The 22,734-nt window shown below is 39.5% G+C and overlaps 1 protein-coding gene across 25 annotated transcripts in view; it reads left to right on the forward strand.

Moving 5' to 3' along the window:
• Positions 1–22,734, forward strand: part of QKI (QKI, KH domain containing RNA binding) — a 109,461-nt gene that overhangs the window by 71,623 nt on the left and 15,104 nt on the right. For all 25 annotated transcript variants that reach the window (XR_014546181.1, XR_014546182.1, XR_014546183.1 and 22 more), the window contains exon 5: positions 15,147–15,234. Coding sequence is in view for 19 of the 25 variants with exons in the window: in XM_083605917.1 (XP_083462043.1) it covers positions 15,147–15,234 (88 nt within the window). In the remaining 6 variants the exon portion in view is untranslated. The remainder of the gene's footprint in view (positions 1–15,146; positions 15,235–22,734) is intronic.

The following is a 22,734-nucleotide window of genomic DNA, read 5'->3' on the forward strand; positions in this document are numbered from 1 at the left end:
ATTATTAAATTTGTTAGTTGCTTTATCTTGCCCATGGCAACCCAAAGCGATTTAAACCAAAAGCCAAATACCCCATGCCCAAATATACATTAAAATTAAGGGGAGAAATACATGAAAAACACTCCACCCGCTTCTAAAAGGCCACAGATAGTTCAAATGCCTGGTTATAGAGGAAATATTTTGCCTAAAGATATATAGTTGCATGTTCTTTGAATACTCAGTTAATTGCTTTGATTTTTTTCAGAAATAAGCAGGCAGATAAGTGTGCGTACATGCGATGTACAGTAAAGATCTATGTTTGATATCTAGACATCAGTACTTCTTGGAGAATTGAGCTCATTGAATATATCAGATAGGTAGAAGGCACAAAAGTGTGTGAAAGCATTCAGGTTTACTCAGAGAATAAACCTAGTAAAATGAGGGATGGGAGGGCTAAGATTTATTTATTTTATTTAGCAGAATTTGTATAGCACTTAATTATCAAAGCCTCTAAGCGGATTAACTTACAAATACTCATAAAATTAGATGTTGAAAGCCAAGTCAGATTCACACATCTGGGTAAACAATTTTTTTATCAGGTGCCAAAAACAATACAATAGATGTTCCTACGTAATATGAATAGGTGGGGAGTATAGGTGCTGCCACACTGAAAGATTGATTCCTTGCATGTGCAGAATGAATATTATGTGGCCCTTAGAGAAATAGCAGTTTCACAGATCGAGTGGGCAGCTCTGCAATGTTCGACAGAGATCACATCGGAGTTCAGCATTCAAATTTATGTCCGAGGGTTAATACCTTTAAACCATAGAATTGTCATGATGTATATATAAGCTACCAAATCTTTTCTTCCCCAAACAGCAATAAGATAAGATTACCAATCTTAATCATAGCAAAAGCGGATGTATAGAAGACTGGGGACGATCATCATAATCTTATCCCTAACCATTTGTAGAACTTAATTTGCTACCAGCCTAGTTTAATCATCTTAAAACTGAGGCATGCGTCTTTAATCCTAATTCGAAAGCTTGCCCTAACTTTAGTATCCCATAATCTGTTGTAGATACCATAAATTCCTTTGATCCATAAAATGATGTATAGAAGAGGCCTGTTTTAAAAAACTTAAATGGAAAATACACCAAGATCTTTTCATAATTAAATTAACTATCGTGTTTTTTACATTGCTTGTCTTTCTATTCTATGTATCTCTTATAGCAACCATAATTGAAGATTAAGACAAAACCAATTTAAAACAGATTGAAGTGTTCTTTGTCCCTGATCCCCTTCTTACAATGTACTGTACAATTATCCTGAATAACTCCTTAGGTGTTGTGAAAACAAGGAAATGTTTGTTTGCTAGCTTATTTACATCTTTTAAAATCTGTTTCTTCAATTATTATTTTCTCTAAAGTAATGGTAGTTGAGCACATGTGCCACATGTCAGCAAGATTTAAGTGTAATATAGTAGAGCTATTGTCCAGTACATGTGTAGCATATCCTTTTAAAGTGTTGGCTCGGGTATTGCCTTTGTTATAGCGAGCTGTAGAATTATGACCAAGTTTTCATCCTGTCCTGCTCATGTCCAGGAATACTGCAACTCCCTGCTGCCCCTGCCACTTGTAGTGTTACACCTCCTGTCCCAGTACTCATGTCTGACTTAGAGTGATACATGCTTGACTTGACTAAATACTTCAATTTTTCATTCATGTCCTCTGAGGCATTTCTGTTAAAGAAGATCACAGTGTTGCTTTGTAACTAATGTTCTAAACTGCATGACAGCATAACCTAAAATTTACCTTTCATATTTTGATTCTGAAATTCAGAGTCTACCAGTAAGATTTTCTAGTGCAAGCATTTGGGGTAACTGACTTGAAAAAGCAGTTTTTAATATGGGGTATGTATGTGGTAACTCTTAATTGATGCAGTTAGCAATAAGCTGTAGTTAATCAAATGATGCTAGGTGTGCTGTGTTTATATTTTTGCAGTATGACATAGTAAAGCAAGAAACATCAAGTTCTGCTGAGCTCCTGAATAAACTTTGGTGTATGTTTAAATCTATTAGAGAACTCTGTTGGCATAGAACAAGAAGTCATGGAAATATTTCAAATGTTTCACTGCGTAAGCATTGACCTGATATGACAATAAATTTGTGCTGGGGTGTTGGTGGTAGAATCCTGTCATAAAGCCTAAACTGAGAACCTGAATAATTAACTTATGGCTGACAGTCTGCTTGGGAGACTTTATTTGTACTATCTTAAATGTTTTAAATATAAGAGTTTTGAAAAGTATAGTTAGAGTAGCATGGGTAATTTAGTCAATTGCAAATGTGTTGTTGCAATATGGGGTGTAAAAATTATGTGTGGTATTCAACCAAGTTTCCTCAAAGTAGACCCATTAAAGTTAATGAACATTGTTAAGTTAGGTCCATTCATTTTAATGGCTCTACTCTGAGTAAAACTTAGTTGGTTACCACCCAGTGTGTGGATTAATGCTTGGAAAATACTGCCTGGCCAGATGTCCCATAAATTAATGAAAATGCTCATCCATATAAATCGCTGTGCCTACTTGAACTTGAAATTCAAATGTACTTTTCCTTCTGTGCCAAGCCAGGCATGATGATAGTATATGAATGCATCTTTGCCACTGATTTTTTGGAAAGTAGCATCCAGTTTGGGACTAAAGGTGGAAGTCCCCTCCCCCTTTTTCTGCAGTGGCTATTTGCCATAGTAGTAAAAGTATGGGTGCCAGCAATTGTACCTGGATCTTTCCCTCCCCCGCTGCTTTGGAGATGATTCACCCACCTCCCTTATACACAGTTTGAACCTCAGTGGCTTCTGAACTTCGGTTGGGTTCTTGAAGAGAAATTTCAGAATGAAATAATTAGCTTTATATAATTATAAAACAACAAATTGTACACATAAACCTTTAATCGATGAAAAGAATGTATGCAAATTTCTTAATTGATTTGAATGTGACAAACTTTACTTTCAAGAATAAAATGCCTATTCCTAATCACTCTACTAAAATTAGAAGGATACTCATTGTTTATATGTGGATCTATTTTTTTCTGCTATTACTATAGATTGCATTTCCAGCCTCCACATTTTCGTTTTCTTTTTCAAATGATAATTGATATAGAATTTTGTGTTTAAAAAATATTTTTATTGATTTCAATAAAACAAAATAAAGCCGCTTCAAGTAAACATATAATCTGTTACAGATACAGATTATAAAATACCTAATACAACAAATGATTAAATTATTTTAGAAGAGTTGCAAATATTGGCCAGCATTCTACATTCTTCAATTTCTCTCTTCACCCAAAATATGAGCTATTTTCTTCTGTAAGTAGAATTAGACAATGTCCTCTTAAGAAGTGCAATAGACAGGTTTTATTAACTGTTGTAATTTTCACTGCTGATCCCTTATTCAGTTTTCAAATATTAATAAAACTTAACATTATAACGATAGTGATGACAAATGTGACTTTCTCTTATGAATCCATAATCTTTTCTGCAGCTGATCTACTTTTATTGTCTTGTGACACAACTCAATTCTTGGTTGCTGAACTTATTTATTTATTCAACAGGATGTATAGACCACTTAATCATCCATAACATCTAAGATTTGCATAGAATATAAAATGCTCATTTAGAGATACAAGTAACTTGTTTTTAACATTTGACTTTAAGCTACATTTTATCACAATATAAGTAAAAGCAGCAGTTACTAAAATATGTGTAGGCTGGTGTAAACAAAGACCTTGCTACATATGGTGAAGGGATCTGCCTATTAATAGCAGTTAGGGAGTTCCAAACAGTAGGTTGATTCCTTGCAAGTGGAAAATGAACATGACATGACATTGTAAAACTTCCAGTTGGGCATATATGGGGAAAGCTGATCTTTCCAACTAGACTGGTCCAAAGCACATTGTACTCGTAGTATTCTATTTAGAAAACATGGTTTTAATCTTTTAGTTGAAGGTATATCTTGACTTAGTAATAATATAACCTTTCTAGTAGGAAGCTATGCTGTGAGAGTGCATCTTCCCACCCCCACCCCAATGTGCAGAAAGGTGTTGCTACTCTTTCCAACCATGCAGGGCCATTTTAATCTGAATAGAAAATCTGTCTCAGGGCTGAAGTACAGTAATTAGCTGTCTCTTCAGAGTGTCAGAGCAAAATTACCATTGTAATGGTTTAGCTGGAGGATAAAAGGATTGAATTTGGGTCCCTTTGCCTGCCAAACTAAGTTGCCATGGGAATTTTCAAACGTAAGAGGCGTTTACTTAGAGCAATTTGAAGGGTTTGAATAAACTCATAAATTATGGTTTTTAGAGCAGCAGCAATCTCTGCTTTCTCTGGCATAGGCTGAGCAGCAACATGAAGGCTGTTAGAAACTGCTTATGCTTAATGAGAACGAGTTGATCCATGCTCCCGTGCAGACTATCAGCTTATTAAAGCTAAACTGTTTCTGCTAAATACTGTACAGTAAGCACATTTCAAGAGAGACAGTTTGTAACAAATCCCCAGAGTAAAAAACAAAATCTGATTGCTGTGGATGTAAATTGAATTTCCCTTGCTGGATTAGATCTCTTTTCAAGTAATACTATTAAAAATGGTTCTTTATTTTGTTTCAGTAAACATTAACTTGATTTTAACTTTCCTCCCTGCATGTAATATCTATTACAATACTTGTCAAATCTGACTATGGAGGGGATAAAGGGACACTGAAGACTTCATTTGAAAGCAAATAAGATGTCTGGACACTTTGATCTGGTTCTTTTGGGTCATGTGTAAACATTTGCAGAGACCATGCTCATTCTCACTAAAGAAGTTGGGCTTTGACCTATTGACTTTGCTAGTCAACTTTGACACTGTTTAAATGTGAGCAGGTAGATTCTCTTTCTGTAAATAACTTAAGTAATGAACATTGCTCATGCTTGTTTATCCTTCAGTTGTTCTTGATGAGTCAGCTGTAGATGTAACAGTAACGTGTGTTCTGTTCTGGGCTTTAAGAGCATGGTTTTAATTGAAGCCTTTGTCTTTTATTTTTGTTGATACCAAATTGGATGTGACAGAGCTACCACTCCTATCTATACTGTGTGTGTGTGTAAGAGTAAGAGAGAGAGAGAACTATTTTAGGAGAGGAGAGAGAGAGAGAACTATTTTAGGAGGGTGTGTGAAAGGGGCAGAACTGTACCTCACATAAGCTAGCTGTGCTGTCTCTCTTGAGGTACATTTGTCCCAACTTGGCTGACACAATATCAACTAGGCTAGGAGAAAAGTGCCTGGGATTGACAAGTATTTGGGGAGGATTCAGCTGTCCTCATTCATGTGCTGATTTTGAGCCCCAAAACCTGTGTTGTGCAAATAAAAGATATTTGGCCAGACATCTGGAGGCAATCCCGTATTGGGAAGTTTTGTTATCTGATGGAAGTTATTGGACGTTTCATTGTCTTTTTTAAATATTCTGTTGGAAGCAGCCCAGAATGGCTGGGGCAACCCAGTCAGATGGGTGAAGTACAAGTAATAAATGACTATCATCATCATCATCATCATCATTTTTGATAGTGTTGGAAGGGTTGTAGCTCAGTGGCAGAGCATTTGCCTTGTATGCAAAAGGTCCTATGTTTTTCCCCCTGCATCTCCAGGGAGGGCTGGAAGAGATTCTCTGTCTGAAACCCTGGAGAGCTGCTGCTGATTATTGTAGGTGGAGTCTGACTCAGATAAGGCAGCTTCCTATTCCTGTGTTGTGTGATAAGTTTAAGGACTGTCAACTGATTAAAGATTCTTGCTCCATGGCTGTTAGTCCCAAGGTATGTCCAAGGCACTTAGGAAAAAGTCAGCTTAGAATAAAACTGCAAGCTTAGCTTTCAGATCAAGCCCAGTATATGTCTCAGTTTATATGTTGCCCTTTAAAACCTAAAACAAAGTTTGAGATTCAAGTTTCAGCTTTCAGCTCAAGTTAGAACTAGCTAAAAACTCACTCAGTTTTGAAAATGAAAGCAAGTGAAAACTAGAGGGTAACTTACACCTTAAACATAAGTTCATGCTCGGTATAGACTTTATTTAAGGTGTGCTTCATATAAATTTCAAGTGTTAGAGATGCAGTGAATGTTAAGCTCAGTATTTGGTTGAATTTCAAAACCAGCCGCACCTTCTTCAGTTTTAAAACTTATACAGGGAGTATGAGTCTTACATTTTCTGAAGGGCTTCAAGGGCACACCCTTATCTTAATTCCATCCATTGCCTCCTAGCCTAAAAAAAAAATCACATCCCTAGAGGGCTAAATGGACCTACACTCCATATTTCAAATTTCTGTTCCCTGGAATTTGGTGCAGCCCAGCAGTTTGAGCCACACATCCTTATATTCTTCAAACAATGACCTCTTGATCTGCTTGGCTGCAGGAAGAGGTGAGGGAAGGTAGCCAAAGCTATATATTTAGGGCAATCTACTGATGGAGACTGCCCTGTGAGCAGGATTAGAAGCACCCACTGACAAAGCATTTCAGCCCTAGTGATAAAGCATTATTGTAGCACGCTAGTCTGGCAGATGTACAAGCTCAGCAGCAGGACAAGGAGCCCAGGGCAAACTACTCTCCTCACCTAAGAAATGCCAAGCAACAAAGTAAAAGTTATGTTTCAACGGTTGCACATCACCTCGGTCTCTGCTGAGCGATGGCAAGATTCCAGGGGGTTCCAGGGTCATGTTTCCGTTGTAAATTCAGGCACGTCATAGACTGTAGAGTTCAAATATAAATGGTTTATTTTACACTTACATACACCTAAGAGCAAGGTTTACCTCACCTGGGCCGGTTCACTCCAGTGTAGATCCCTCCGTGGGTTGGACTGTGCCTGTGTGTGAGCACACGTACCCATGATTTCCGGCTTCTGCGCAAACTTGATTTCCGGCACCACGGAAGCAAGGCACCGCACTGCACCAGTTTAGCACAGTGCACAGAGACTGGCCAAGCGGGCTGCTCGGTTCGGGGACGGCTCGTGGGCCAGTTAAATGACCCCTGTGGGCCACTTGTGGCCCATGGGCCTTAGGTTGCCTACCCCTGCCTAAGAGTTTTCAACAGAAAGGGTGCATGCAGGCCCCACTGATGCAAAACTTAGGTTGCTAGTTAGGAGGTTGAAAGCTAGAATCTTCAAAGTAGCTTTATCTGAAAAGCTACCTATACCATTCATAGGGCCGGCTGGACAGGCACAGCTCAGGGGGGACTTCAGCAAGTGAATGAGACAGTAATGTTTGTATGAGGGTGGTGGTGGATTTGTTTGGTACTGCTGGGGGGCGCATATGGGTATAAACCAGCCCCGTAGAACTGGGAGGGCTCTACTTAAACCAGACTAGAACAAAAATGTTGCTGTTTAAAAACAAAAAGGTCGAAGAGCAGTTTTTAATTGATAACTGGGAGAAGGCTGATGAATGTTCAAGATATATCATTCTGAAGGGTTGAGGGTGAAAACGATTGAATGTTCAAATGGAAGAGGGCAGAACTAGACAATGCAAGTGCAGGTGGGCATAATAGCCATTCAGAGAATCCAGGTTGCTTTAGATCAAAACATATGTGCCAAAGACATTTGCAGAGATGCACTGTATACCAATGTTTAAATGCTAATGCTAGCGGTATCCAGATCAAGATGGGTGGGCTGGGGTGCTTGGTTTTAAAGAAAAGCATAGATAGGTATTGTGCTCATAGCAGAAACATGGTGAAAATAAGTGAATTAATGGGACACTGGTGTCTGTGGATATAAACTCCACAGAATACACACATACACTAGTAGCTTTTGAATTGGTGTTGGTAACCTAGTGTGTAGCAGCTGTGTAGAAAAGCTAATTCCATTTTAGAAATCATTATGAAAGGGATGGAAAAATAAAACTGCCTGCCCCATGATGCTTTCCCAGCCTACCTGGAGTTGCTAGGGATTGAACCTCTGAGGCCTTTTGTATGCAAATCATATGCTTGACCACTGAGCTTTAGCCATTTTCTCAAAGCTTACATTGTGTTAAATCAGCATTGTTTTCCCCATACTACTCCCTGTTTTTGACCTCTTAGTACAGTGATTCCCATTGCGGGTCAGGGCATCCCTGGGGGTCTGCGGAACAAACCATCCCCTTGTCAGGGACTCACTTACCTTGTTAATTGCACGGTGAAAGCCTTACATGGACCATCCAGCGTCTGCTCCCAACCAGCACTTGATTGAGTGCCCACAATGCAGTTTACTGAGCAGTGCGCTAAGAAATTATTAATCCTGAGAGTTGTAATTTCCTTTCCTGATGTTAGTAAATAATACTAGACTTTAAGGCTAGCTTCAAAGATAACTTCCCTATTGCCTGGAGCCAGTTTCAGAAGTTGCAACAAGTGAAAAAATTAACTCAAAAATTAAGGTATGCTAGACGACAAAACAAGCAAAGTTCATTTTCAACTATGTGATAAAACATTTTCAAGGAAAAATATGACTAAAATGGTCACATTAGTGCATGTCGTTTTTTTCAAGAAGTTATCATAGTAGAATATTTCTACTTTCAGAAACAAAAATGTAAACGCAAAGCTAGATAATTTTAAAATCTCTGGCAGCATACTCTGCCAGTCGAGCAGTCAAGTCTTTCAAATGTAAGGTCATGTGACTGACACATTTGTCCTCTAAAGAGAGGACATGCAATTCTTTCTTTAGTACTCTGTATTTTTAACTGGCTGAATGCAAGTCTTAGCCAGAAGTAAGATGAGCTGTAGCTACCCAACAGAAATAGCATTATCAGCATTCTGGAATTTATATGCTGGTAACAACAAAACACTAGTGGAAAATAACTTGACTTGGGTTTATAATGTGTCTTGTTTAAGCTGAGTAACTTTATTTGTTGTGAATGTACCTTTTTATAACGAAGTTCTTTCTGCACGGGGTGCACACTGGTCTGTAATATGTATTATCTCTGGCGGTTTAGAGGATGCATACGTTTGAGTAATGGCATAAGAAGAGCCCTGCTGAATCAGATTAAAGCCTATCCTTTTACTAGATGCTAGTGAAAATTCCACAAACAGGAAATGAGCACAATAGACCTTTCCCCTGTTCAGAGTAGTACTGTTTCTGATCCTGGAGGTAGTATGTAGCCATCACCACCACTACCACTACTAGTTGTTGTTGTCGTCGTCATCGTTATTATATCACCCATCATCAGTAGATCTTAGGATGGTTCACAACGTCAAAATACAATATGAAAAACACAAAATACGTAATAAAAATAATAACAAAAAAAATCAAAAATAACTCCTCCCACAACACATTCAAAAGGGTATTGGGTGTTAATCAGCCAAAGGCCTGGTTGAAGAGAAATGTTTTTGCCTGGTGCCTAAAGGAGTATAATGCCAGACAAACCTCACTGGGAAGAACATTTCACAAACAGGGAGCCACTGCAAAAAAGGCCCGTTCTCATGTTGCACCCTCCAGATCTCTTGTGGAGGAGGTCCATGAAGAAGGACCTCAGAAGATGATCTCAGTAACCAGGTTGGTTCATATGGAGATAGGAAGTCCTTGAGGCATTGCGGTCCTGAGCCATTTAAGGCTTTATAGGTCAAAACGCCTAGGGATGCGGGTGGCGCTGTGGGTTAAACCACAGAGCCTAGGACTTGCTGATCAGATGGTCGGTGGTTCGAATCCCCGCGATGGGGTGAGCTCCCTTTGTTCGGTCCCTGCTCCTGCCAACCTAGCAGTTCAAAAGCATGCCAGTGCAAGTAGATAAATAGGTACCGCTCCGGCGGGAAGGTAAATGGCGCTTCCGTGCGCTGCTCTGGTTCACCAGAAGCGTCTTAGTCATGCTGGCCACATGGCCTGGAAGCCGTACGCCAGCTCCCTCAGCCAATAAAGCGAGATGAGCGCCGCAACCCCAGAGTCGGTCACGACTGGACCTAATGGTCAGGGGTCCCTTTACCTTTACTAGGTCAGAACCAGCACTTGAATTGGCCCTGGAAGCTAGTTGACAGCCAGTGCAGTTTGGGCCAGCATCAGTGTAATAGGCTCAAAATGTCTTGCTCTAGTGAACAACCTGGCCACCGAATTCTGCACCAGGTGAAGTTAATAGCCTTATTTCCCATGAGTTGGCCCAATCTCCTTTTAAAGCTGTCTTAAATTGGAGGTTATCACTGTGGAATCCAATTCCATAGATTAATTAGTGAACTGTATTAGATTACGTAGGTGTATTCTGCAAGAGAAGCATTTATTTGTAGGACCACACATCCAAATAAGCAATCTCTAAATTTTGTACCTTAGAAATTCCAAATATGGGCACCCTTTTTCTTAAAAAACAAAAACAAGCAAACAGATAAGACGCACCTGTATCCTTGCCGGCCAGGGGCAAACTTTTAAAGGAAAGATGGCACCTCATATGAAATGGCAAACAAAACGCCATACCTCCAATTTACTACCTGCCTTTCTGTCAAAGAACTGCAAACTGTCTAAAGTACTTGGATCTGAGTAGGGTCAACTTGGTAACTTCCTTTCATGGGTATCTCAGCTTCCATCACCAGGGTTCCCATGGCGGGGCTTGGTATTCAGTTGCTGTGCAAATAGTGTGGTGAGCTTAAATCTTTATACATTTTTTTGTATAAACAGCTCACATTAACTCGTGTTCATGCCCAAAGAATATGGTTTTTAGCCCCTCTTATGTAGAGCAGTGTTACCAAAAACTAAGTCAATATTTAGAATTATATAAGTTCCATGGTAGTGACTCTGAACCTGGACATATACAAATGTATTCACTCCTGGCACTTTATCTTGTTGCATGTTAAATAACTAGAAAAAGGAATCATGGGGAAAGTTGCAATTAGAGCAAGTATCATTAAATACAAAATGTCCAAGTGAAGAGAAATGTAAGGAGATAATGCTAGCTCCCCCCACCCTCGGTGTGTCTTTAACATTGTGACCATTAAATTTGTCAGTGAAATAGTCTTTGCATATCATTTGAACTGATAGCTTACTTTGAAAAAGATAAGGCAGTAGCGTTGGCTAAAAAATAATGATGTCAATTTACTTTTGCTTGGCCTAAGCACTGTAATGTGCATCACAGATTTATTCCAAAGAAAGTATGCCATATCATATTAGTTTGGTGCCGCATATCCTGCTGAGGTATTTGCAGGGATCCAAACTTGACTTTCATATTTATTTTTTAGTTACCAAGTTGTATCAGAAAAGTACAACGGGGTTGACAGTTTGAGTGTCCACAAATATTTAAGTCAGAAATAGTATGTCTTCTTTTCATTTGGTATCCATTCTTAGCTGTTAGTAGTAATTTTTGTTTACTTTCGGGAAGGATCACAGCTCAGTGGTAGAGCTTATTGCATTGCATTGGAAGGTTGCAGGTTCAACCCCTGGCAATGTCTCCTGCTTGAAACCCTAGACAGGCCCTGCCACTCAGTGTAGGCAATACAGAGCTATATAAAACAGTGGTCTGACTCAGTAAAAGATACCTTCTTATCTACTATTCTTCTGCAAGTGCACTTAGTTGAACATAATCCATGCTCATTCCCTATCACAATTCCTTTTTCTTATTGGGGGTTATTTCTGTAAATCCTGTTGTTTCCTAAAATGGCTACATTTCTTTCAGAACTTTCTTCATAAATTCATTTCTTGAATGAATCTTTCCCATCTTTAATGGTACCAGTCAGTTGTTCCCAAAGTTGCTTTGGTGCATCCCATCTGGGCTGCAAGAATCATAGAATCGTACTCTAGTCCAACCTCCTGCAATGCAGGAATCTCAACAGTAAGTAGGAGTGGGTGGCAGGAACTACCAGAGAGTAAGACCCATTGGCAGCACTGCAGAACTGTTGTGTTGCAATTGGGCAAGGAAACGAGTGGGAAAAGCCTCTCCCAAGCATCCTTCCTTTGTCGCAGCCTGTTTTAAGAGTACTGGTAACTATAAAACCACATGATAATTTTTTGTCTTATACCAATGTTCCATTTTCACAGTTTTCTCACAGTGTTTTTGTGGGTCCTCGCAAGTTAAATGCCAGTACAGTGGTACCTCTACTTACACACACACCTGGTTACGTATCCTTCGGGATACGCACGTGGCAAAACGTGAAGTATATTTTCAGGTTTCTCCGCATGCGCAGAAGCGCTCTACTGCGTGCATGCACAGAACAGGCACCTCCGGTTGCAAAAACCTCGGGATCCAACCGGAGCTGTGGAACGGATCCCGTCTGCAACTGGAGGTACCACTGTATTTTGATCTTAATGATGTGTAACATTTTTGTCTCAAAGTTAGAACATAATACTGGATTCGCAACAAAATGTTGTAGTGTGGAGTGCTGCTGTTTCGACTTCTAGCCCCTCTAGCAGTCAGCATACTGTGACAACTGAGAACACTATGACCTCTTTAGAACTGGGTGATATATTGCCCAAATTCACTTTCGAGTCTATATCATGATACACATTTCATAGTTTTTGACCTGGCAATATATTGCAATTCATGGTGTGTGCATGCTATGCAAAAATCACAATGTGGGAAAAACCTCAAAGACAACCAGTGGCTCGACAAAGCTCCATCCTAAATTCAGACATTGTGATATATCAGTATATTGTGATATTTAGCTGGTGATAATAGTGCATTGTTGAAACCAGGTATCACCCAGCCCTAGAGCTCGTGGGCTGTTTTTGGAATCACCCCGCTTTCCTAACTATTTTTTGTATTTCTGCAGATGGTTAGTGTCCACCAAAGCTTGGTGGTACCTCCCTCTTGCACACGAGTGGTGCCTTTTTGACTACATAAACAACAGCACTCATAGTCTGGGCATTGTAGACAGAGGGAATGACAGTGTACTCTTGAAGCTCCAGTGCATATGTGGAAAAGTCGCTTTAGAGATAGCACATTCAGTAGAGCGGGTTCGTGGGTTTGAGCCCTACTTCAGGCAAAAAAGATTCTTGCATTGCAGGTGGTTGAACTAGATGACCTCTTGGCCCTTTCCAACTCTACAATTCTATGAATGTTATATGGAAGCTGTTTGATTGTTGTTATTTGTGCTGGGCAACTGTGGGTGATTAGCTTGTGATTAATCACTTTTATGTGCTCAAGATTCTTGCTCTTGTTGTCTGGTGGAAAAAAATCTCTTACATGGAATTCTCCCATACTTGCATGTGAAGTTCAAAAATGATTTCAACTAGGTTTTACTGTATGAAATATATATAAATATATAGTAGATCTTAGTGTGTGTGTGTGTGTGTGTGTGTGTGTATATTATAGTAGATCCATGTGTGTGTGTGTGTGTGTGTGTGTGTGTGTGTGTGTAAAGATTCACTGTAGTTTCAGTAAAACCTAGCTTTTATCTAACATTTATAGCATAGTAAAAAGTATCAGAAAATCCAGTGCAAAATCTTAACAGCATATAATATGGTCTTCAATGTTACTAGAGACTAGAATTCAACAATTTCTTTGCCCGCCCCCTCCAATTATTAACAAGAACACTAAACTTTTCAATTATGTGAGTGTTTAGTGTGTTAGAGAAGAAAAGCTAGTTAGACAATAAAAGGTTTGCCAACTATATTAAACTAATAAAAACCATGCTTTGTCAGACTTTCCAGAAGTCTACTTACAGCAGCACCTTAGCAGTATAAATTACGGTACTTTATTCATTGATACAGACTTACATGTAGTCTGGTTTCCGTTGAAGATTCTTCATCTCCCTTTTGCACCCTCAGTTTCACCCTCTTTGAAGGAGAATGCTTACAGAAATTTCTGACATTGGGAAACATGCTTTTTAGTAAATTGAGAGGAGAGGTATTGGCCAAAGAAAACAATTAAAAAATTGTGGTGTGCTTTTACACCATAAATTGTTTTAACTTGTGTTTCTGGATCACAAAAAAGAATTATACAATTTTCAGCATTTGAAAAGAAAAGACTGTGGAACAATTATTATTGTCCTTGAACATTAATGAAACATTTAATTAAAAACACCACCTAATTTTAAATGATGGCATAATAAACAAAAACTACATTGTGGGCCATGCAGCCATCTTTATAGAGAGAGTTTTGTAAACCAAATATATGGGTAAGTATCATTTCAAAATGATACAATATCCACAGCCATGGTAGAAGCAGTGGTGTAGCATGGGTTGTCAGCACCCAGGGCAAGGCAAGTAATTTGTGCCCCCTAACCCGTGGATTTGCGCCCCCTAACCCTAACCCCCAGATGTTGCGCCCGGTGCGGCCGGCCCCCCCTGCACCCACCACGCTACGCCACTGGGTAGAAGCAAAATTATCAGGTGATATAGGCAACCCCACCTTCTGACAAGATAGAAGTGGGAGGTGGGGGTGTTGCAGTATTTGCTGCATTTCCTGTACATAAGATTATCTTTCATAAGTTTATACTTACTATCCATTAAAGCTGCAAAATAAATCCAAATACAGAATTAAACACCTTGCTATTTGTAGCTTTGTGATCTGTCAGCACAAGACTGCTGTAATTGTAGAAATTGTGTCTGTTAAAGTTTTAGCAACTGAACTATGGACTTTGAATCCAGATGGAAAACAGCATTTGTGTGCATGGATAGTAACTTTGGAAATATGTCGTCTGCAGATGTCCCTGGCAGAAACAATATCTAAATGGTTTCCCCAATCTACCGTCAATAACTCTGTAACTGCTTGCAACTGCCAATTGTTATTTTTCTTTTGGGATTTAAAGAGATACTTACTTTATAAGACTTGATGGAAGCCCAAGATAACCTCATGTGCAGCTTCCACTATACAACCATGTTTCATGCAAATAAAGTTTTCCGTTGCAGACTGCCTATAGCTCTGCATGTGTGCCTTTCATGCAGTTCTGTTTGATAAAGTCTATGGTATCCAAAATGTTGTGTGAAAGAGAGCAGCCTCCAATTCTGCTATGCTGTCCTTCTAAAAAGCTCAGTGCTGTTTAGAAGTTATGAATATTGGCTTCCTTCCAGTGTTCTTAGAATGTAGGAGGAGGTCCAAGAAGAGTAGTGTTTTAGATTTAGGACTGAAAAAATAGGGACCTCATGTAGGTAGAGTAGCATCTGAGGGAGTTTCTCTATTTTGCAAACATGTTTCCACTTCATATATTGAAATGTGATAAGCTTTTGCAAGTGCATTGATACTGTAAAATACTCTACTAATAGTCTACTTTATTTGTTCAGGCAGAAGGAGAAGATAGCCTTAAAAAGATGCAGTTGATGGAACTTGCAATTCTCAATGGCACCTACAGAGACGCCAATATCAAATCACGTAAGTACAACAGAAATGTGGGGGTTTTATATGGGAGGATGCTTTTAAGTTGTGTTTGTTCGCACTAGATTGGAAGACAAAATATTGCCTGTGTTACATATGTAGCCCACTGACCCCTTATAGATCTTGCCATTTCCATAATCTTGACTCCTACACAGAAAACATCTCATGAATGTGCTTCACATGCCCTATCTTGCTTTTCCAGAATGTGCACACTCTCAGTTTGTGTAGTAATATGATACTGCTGTACTTATAATGTCATGGCATCATACAAAGTGAGCAAAGCATGCTGCTGAGAGGATTGGGATTAGGCACATTTCTTTCACATCTTAACTCTCCTTAAGAGTATCTTTAAATATTGATCTAGCTGTGTAAGACCCACTTTTCTTAGAAGGGCTTCTGCATGACTGGGGTTAACTTAGATCTAGCCATGTGAGCAGAGGCGGATTGTATGGTTGCTGGCAAAAGAATTGGCACCTGCAAGGAAGGGTATATATGCCAGTGCTGTAGGAAAAACCCACTGAATAAGCTACCCTCTCTTAGTTCCAAGAAGGACCAGTTTAAAAATAAAATAAATGTTTTGAAGATATTTAATATATAGTTAGTGCTTTCTGTGTAATTATTGGCATGTTTTCCCTTTTTTCAACTCTTCAGCTATGAGTTCAGTCATATATTTTTTGCAATGGTTCTTAGTTTCATTCAGCATGTTTTCAGAAACTGCATATTCAAGGTTATCTTAAAACTAAATGTCTTGCACTAATTGGGTTAGATTTCAGTCATGTTTGAAACATAATTAACGGGCAAATCATTGCACTTTGAGGGTAAGAGTAGTCAGCCTAATCACTAATTGATATGGGCAATAATTTTTCCTGTCACTGCCTTCTTTCACTTAATGAACCACAGTCTCGCATAACAAACCCAACAGAGACTTACATAATGCAACTAAGTTAGCTCATTCTGTTAGCTTTAACACAGAGCTTGTCCAGAGAAAAATGGATTTCTGGTGTGTTAAGGGGACCTAAAATTATTCTTAGGCTTTGATCAGTGTGTTGGAGGCTCCAGATGCATGCATTTAGGAAAACCGCTTTCATTGAAAAGAGGTGAAATGTTAACAAAAAATTATCTTCCTGCTGTTCTAGTGTCTCTTGATATCATCTGTATATGTTTAAACTGTGCTTAAATTGGTTAAAAGAACTTAACACTGAAATCCTGTCTATACTTGGGAGTAATTTCTAAGTAAATATGTATTGGTTAAAACCTACAAGTCTAATTGATGCATATGGGACCTTGCAATCCAATTAAAGCTCAGCTGATTTTCAGTGATTTTTGTGGAGTGTCTTACAGGTAGATTTCCCAGTAGCTGAATTTTTCTTACATTTTAGGCGTGTATCTTGAAGCTTGCTTGGAACATTAGCAGTCCCTGGATTATTTGCTTTCTTTAAGTGGATGTAGTAGTGGTGGTGATGGGAGGTTCTAGCTGCTGTAGTTCTAGATATAGTGGAAATGTGCAAGCAATATTATGTTGATGTTTTCAGTAAAGTCTGATTTATTCCCAGGCACCTCTGGGTACGGCTGGAAAAGACTCCTGTCTGAAACCGGGAGAGTTGCTTTAAGTCAGTATAGACAATACTAAGCTAGATAGATCAGTGTTCTGACTAAATAAGGTAGCTTCATTCATATGTTCATATAATTTGAGGGTCTGTACTGTGGCGTGTAGGGAGATACTCTTAACTAAAGGTAGGGTTAGCAGCTTTTTTCTCTACCAAATATTTGGCACATAGTGTTATGTGCCTCTGAGCATATGCAGAATGCATTTCCTTGGTTAAGGGAGCTCTTCCTTGTTTACCCAGGTTTTTTTCAGAATCTAATTTCCTTCGATCTGTCTGCCTTCTTTAGGATAGCAGTGGCCCTAAATGTGCTACACTGCCACATTTCTTTTCTTTTTTTTTATTTCTAGCCCGCTCTTCCTCCCAAAATCCAGGGCAGCAGTACAATAAAGTTGATACTGAGGGGTAAGCTCCCAGGGGTTAAGGAACTTAGGTCCCAGGGTTTTGAGGGCTTTGTATGCTAGTAACAACACTTTGAATTGGGCAAAGAAGCATACTTGCAGCCCGTGTGGTGCTTTTAGGACCAGTAATACATGGTCCTGTTGGGTTGCCCCACTCAATAACCACACAGTGAGCACATTACAGTAGTCCAGGCAGGATGTCACTAGAGAATAGACAACTGAGGCCAGACCTTCCCAGTCCAGGAACATCTATAGCAGGCAAACCAGCCTAAGCTGGGCACAATCACGTCTAGCCACAGAAGCCACTTTGGACTCCATTGACAGGTTGGAATCCAGCAATACTCCCAGAGTGTAAACATGTTCCTTCATGTGGAGTGCAGGCATCCTCCCCCCACAAAAAAGGTTGTCTGTCTAATAATTCCTGGACACGGGTACTACCCAGCCACAGTACTTCTGTTTGGTTAGAATTCAACCTCAGTTTATTAGCCCGTCACTGCTTCAAGCACTAATCCAACACCTGCACAGTGTCTGCTGATTCAGGTGGAAGAGAGAGATCTGCATGGTATCAGCATGCTGAGGACATAATGATCAAAATCCCCACATGACAGTTCTGGATGATTTCATATAGCTGCTGGATAATGTTGGAGACAGAGTGGTACCTTGCAGGTCCCACAGTTCAAAAGCCATTGGCTGAGCAACCGTGTCCTAGTGCTACTTTTTGGTTGGAGCAGAGCCATTGTAATACAGTGCCTTGTAACTTTCACCTCCCTGCATCATTCCAGAAGCACACCATGGATCATGGCATAAAAAACAATGGAGAGTTCAAGGAGACCAGCAGAGTTACACTGCTCTGTCTCTCTTCAAATAGAGGTCATTAGTCAGAGTGTACTTGGCTTTTTCAGTGCTAAAACAAGCCTGGCATGGGTCTAGATAGTTTGAACCTGGGCCACCTAGTTTAAGAGTAGAGAGCAAGTTTTCCCTTCTCCACAGAGGAGAGGCTTCTCTTCCATTCTCTTCTATAGAAACTAAGTAGACTCGCAAAATAGGCCTTTCTCTGCTAGCCCTTCTTATGAGTAAAAAGCAGGCTAGCAAACATTTTGTAGACTACCAACTTTTTGGCTAATTTACCAGGCTGATCTTCGAGTCCGACCTGCCTAGGCTGTTAAAGTAAACAATACTAGGGTAGATGAACGAGTGTCATAATTCATTAGTCTGCTGCATGTTTTCATAGTTGTGCCAGTCACCTTAGGGCCTATTCCTTCACTATGAGTGAGCACAGTGTTTGTGTGTTTGTGTGTTTGCATTTGCTTCACAGCATGCACATGCCCAACTGTACTACAAATGCAGCCACCACTACCGTGTGGCATTTAGAAAAGCAAGTATGTGCTGTAACAGCATACATATATGACTAACAGCAAGAATGATTCAGCTGTATTTTACAGCCCCCCCCCCCACTTTTCATGGTTCCATTCTGGCAACTGGCCACAAGGATAAAATTCAGACCAGGCACCCTTAAACGAGAGGTATTGTATAAAATTGATGCAGGTGTTAATGTTTATTTAGTAAAGGCAAACCTTGCAAGGTGCTTGTTGTCTGGTTGGTTCTAGCATAGGGTAATTTAGATATGAATATAGATATAGATACAGATCTAGAGACACCCCAACAGCACTGTAGCTAATCTGTTCTTATCCTATTTACTGTTTCATACCACTATGCCTAGCACAGGGAAGGGGAACACATAAGCCTCCAAATGTTGCTAGACTCAAGCTCCCAACATCTCTAGCCAGCATGGGCAATGGTCATGGGAACTGTAGTCTTGCAATATCTGGAGGGCAACAGGTTTCCTAGCCCTTGTCTAGTATATAAACTAACTATATCAAGATCAGTCCTGCATCTGAGGTAGGTCCTCCTAACAGAAGTGAATGGAATTAAAACAACAACAGCAGGATAGCTCTTGTAAACTCCCATCTAGTCATATATCTTTTACGGGCTTTGGTTGACCATGGCACCTAACTTTGAACCAATTTAGTCTAGCCTAGCAAGGCCTGGTTATTTGGTTCTCTAAATAACACCATGATAATTCTCTCAGAATTACAACTTAAGAATTCTCTTTAGGGCTTTCCTTTCATTATTAGGTAACTTCTTGCTGTGAATGACCAGAAGTCAGGTGAGCATGTTTCAAGCTCTCACTTTTCATAGGCCCAGCTGGGTCATAAGTAGCATACACTCCTTATGATCTGGCCAGGCTTCATTCATACTTGTATTGGTAAAGGTAAAGGTACCCCTGACCGTTAGGTCCAGTCGTGACCGACTCTGGGGTTGCAACGCTCATCTGGCTTTACTGGCCGAGGGAGCCGGCATACAGCTTCTGGGTCATGTGGCCAGCATAACTAAGCTGCTTCTGGCGAACCAGAGCAGCACACGGAAATGCCGTTTACCTTCCCACCGGAGCAGTACCTATTTATCTACTTGCACTTTGACGTGCTTTCAAACTGCTAGGTGGGCAGGAGCAGGGACCGAGCAACGGGAGCTTACCCCATCGCGGGTATTCGAACCGCCGACCTTCTGATCGGCAAGCCCTAGGCTCAGTGGTTTAGACCACAGCGCCACCTTCATCCCTTATGTGTATTGGTTGCATGTGTCAATCCTATTCAATGCCACAGGATGTGTTCCCTCATTCAGATACTTGGGGAGACAACGACAGCAGAATCTGTGTGCAGAGTGGCATGGCTGCCTAGCTCATGTCTCAATGGATTTTTTAAATACCCCTGTTGGCAAAAACATTGTAAAACAAACACATAAACATCTAATAATACAAAGCTTCATTGTTCAACAATGGCTTATACTTCTGCCTACTGGACCCTAAAGCTTGGTTTCTTTCATTCAAGTTCAAGTTTCTGATCTCTCTCATCTTCAAGTAAAACAAGAAATTATTATTGGGACTTTGCTGCATGAAAAGGAAACATCCTCTAGAGCAGATATGGGGAACCTGTTGTCCTCCATATGTTATTGGATTACATAATCCCTGACCATTAGCTATGCTGGCTGGCTCTGATGGGAACTGGAATACAAGATCTTGAGGTCCACAAGTTCCTCATATGCTATGACAATCTCTGAGGCAGGAATCACCTTAGTTTGGTAGGATTCTTTCACCTTTAACAATTATCTGACATGCAGAAATTGGTGAAGCTTTTCTCACCATGCCCAAAGTCATGCTGAATATGTTCCAAGTCTAGCAGCTGATACATACAAAAGCCTTGTCAGAAAGAAAGTACCGTATTTTTCCATGTATAACACACCCCCATGTATAAGACTCTTTTTGGGGACAAAATTGAGAAAATGGGGGAAGATTGCCCCGTGTATAAGACGGGCCCAAATTTTTAGCATAACTTTTTAATTTTAAAAAACAACAGCCTAGTCTTATACACAGAAAAATACGGTAGTTCTCTTTAGTATAACTTTTTAATTAAAAAAAACAACAGCCTAGTCTTATACACAGAAAAATACGGTAGTTCTCTCAGTCTGGTCAATTATGCTGTCAGTCTGGTCAAATTATACTGGCCCTCACTTAGTGAGCCAAGTCAACATACATGATGACTTTGGCTAGGTTATTGTGGATCACTCTTTCTCACAGAGGATTTGTCCACTGAGTGAGGGTTCTTCATGGTCCTTCCAGATGAATCTGCTGCACTTTAGTTTCTCACATTCTGATTTGCACTGGCATCTGCAGCTTGTTTTAATTGTTCCTCCATACAAAAGATTAAGCATAAGAAACTTTTAAAACGTTGATACAAGAAAAAAAAATATTTGTACATCTTTCTCTGAATCTCTGAGGTGATATTTATAAGGTATATTGCATATGTGGTACTGGGAAACTGACCATGGAACCTGACAATTTTAGAGTTTTGTTTTGTGGTACTACTGTTTTTTGTATTGTGACCTAGGATGTGAGCAACTAAAGCCAAGAAGGTGCTAATAAGTTCAGTTACTACCCACCCAATCTGTAGCTGCTGTGTTCTAAAGAGTTAGAAAGGGAAATTTAAAACCTAAATCCAAGATAACTATTTTGATGTATCAATGACTTACTCCCAAGTAAGCAGACACAGGATTTCAGTCTAAATATTCTGCTGAGTCAAGGCTGTTCCTGTCTTTTCTAACCAAACTTAGGTTTTCCATACTAAAAATGGGATGTTTTGGGAATTGTGTACTAACACTAAAGGTTCAAGGTCTGAGAGAAAAGCAAAGAGCTTCCCCCACATAACTGATTTTTTTACCATCACATAACTGTGTTTTATTAGAAAAGTCGAACCAGGAACAGTAACCTGCCACTTCTGTCCTAAGTATGCTCTCCTGTGCTCTTAGCAGACTGAATTTCAGGTCACTCTTCCATGACATGAGCAAATAGTTGGGTATTTTTCATTGGTCCTTTCCTAACTTTTATTTATTTAAAAGATTTATACCCATTTCCCCTTCCACAAAGGAGTCACTTAAAGCTGCTTACAAATGAAGAGCAAACACAAAAGCATTAAATACAATCACTAAAACATAAATTAACAAAACTAAAAACAGCAAAAACACTTAAGAGTCTCATTGACAATACATTGAGCAGCAACAGAATCAAAAGTAGATTTTAAAAAGCAAGTGTTTATGTGCTGGTGGACAAGAAAGAGGAAGGTAACGTAACCTCTTGGGACAAGGAGGCACCACCACAGAAAAAGCTCTCTTATGTCTTGGTTACCTACACATACAAGACAAAAGCAACAGTTGATCTTAACAGATGGACAGATTCACACAAGAATAGCTTGATTTCAAGTTACTTTGAACTTTATTGGTAAAAACCAGCTCCTTGAATTGCATTTGAAAACAATTGCATTTGAAAACAAGCCAGTGCAGCTGATACAATAATGAAGTCACATGATCATAGAGCACTTTGCCCTGTTAAGATTTTAGCAGCAGCATTCTGCACCAATTTGAGAGTGCTTTTAAACTGCAGCCTCTCAGAAGCATGTTGTTACCAGGTCCAAAAGGCTCTCCAAAAAGTGAATTGTAGTCTAAATCTGATTAACAATACTTAATCACTGGACATTATGTTTGATGAATCAGTAAAGCTACGCTTAAACACTAATTGATTTTAAAACCAGTGACAGCATTATGTATTAACAGCACATTTACACATCTTAACTTACTTGTTTTTTTAAATACTACCTGAGTGTATTTTTCTAGCGTTCATACTGGCATTTAAGAAAAATAGAGTAAGAGAGATTTTTTTGTAGCTAACTATACCAGAAAGGCAAAAGTGTTGATGCTGAAAGTAGATAAATGTTATAAATAAATGCTGATGTTTGTATACTAAATAGAATGTTTTTATGATGAGTTGCAATTTAAACATGTTACATTGTATGATATCTAAGCTTAACTGAAGTTCTGTGGACTCTGTAATCTCACTTTTTAAAATATTCCATATGCAATTACAACAGTATTTTCTTTGTTTC

This window comes from Podarcis filfolensis (assembly GCF_964270895.1).
Source record: "Podarcis filfolensis genome assembly, chromosome: 3".
Taxonomy (NCBI): Eukaryota; Metazoa; Chordata; class Lepidosauria; order Squamata; family Lacertidae; genus Podarcis; species Podarcis filfolensis.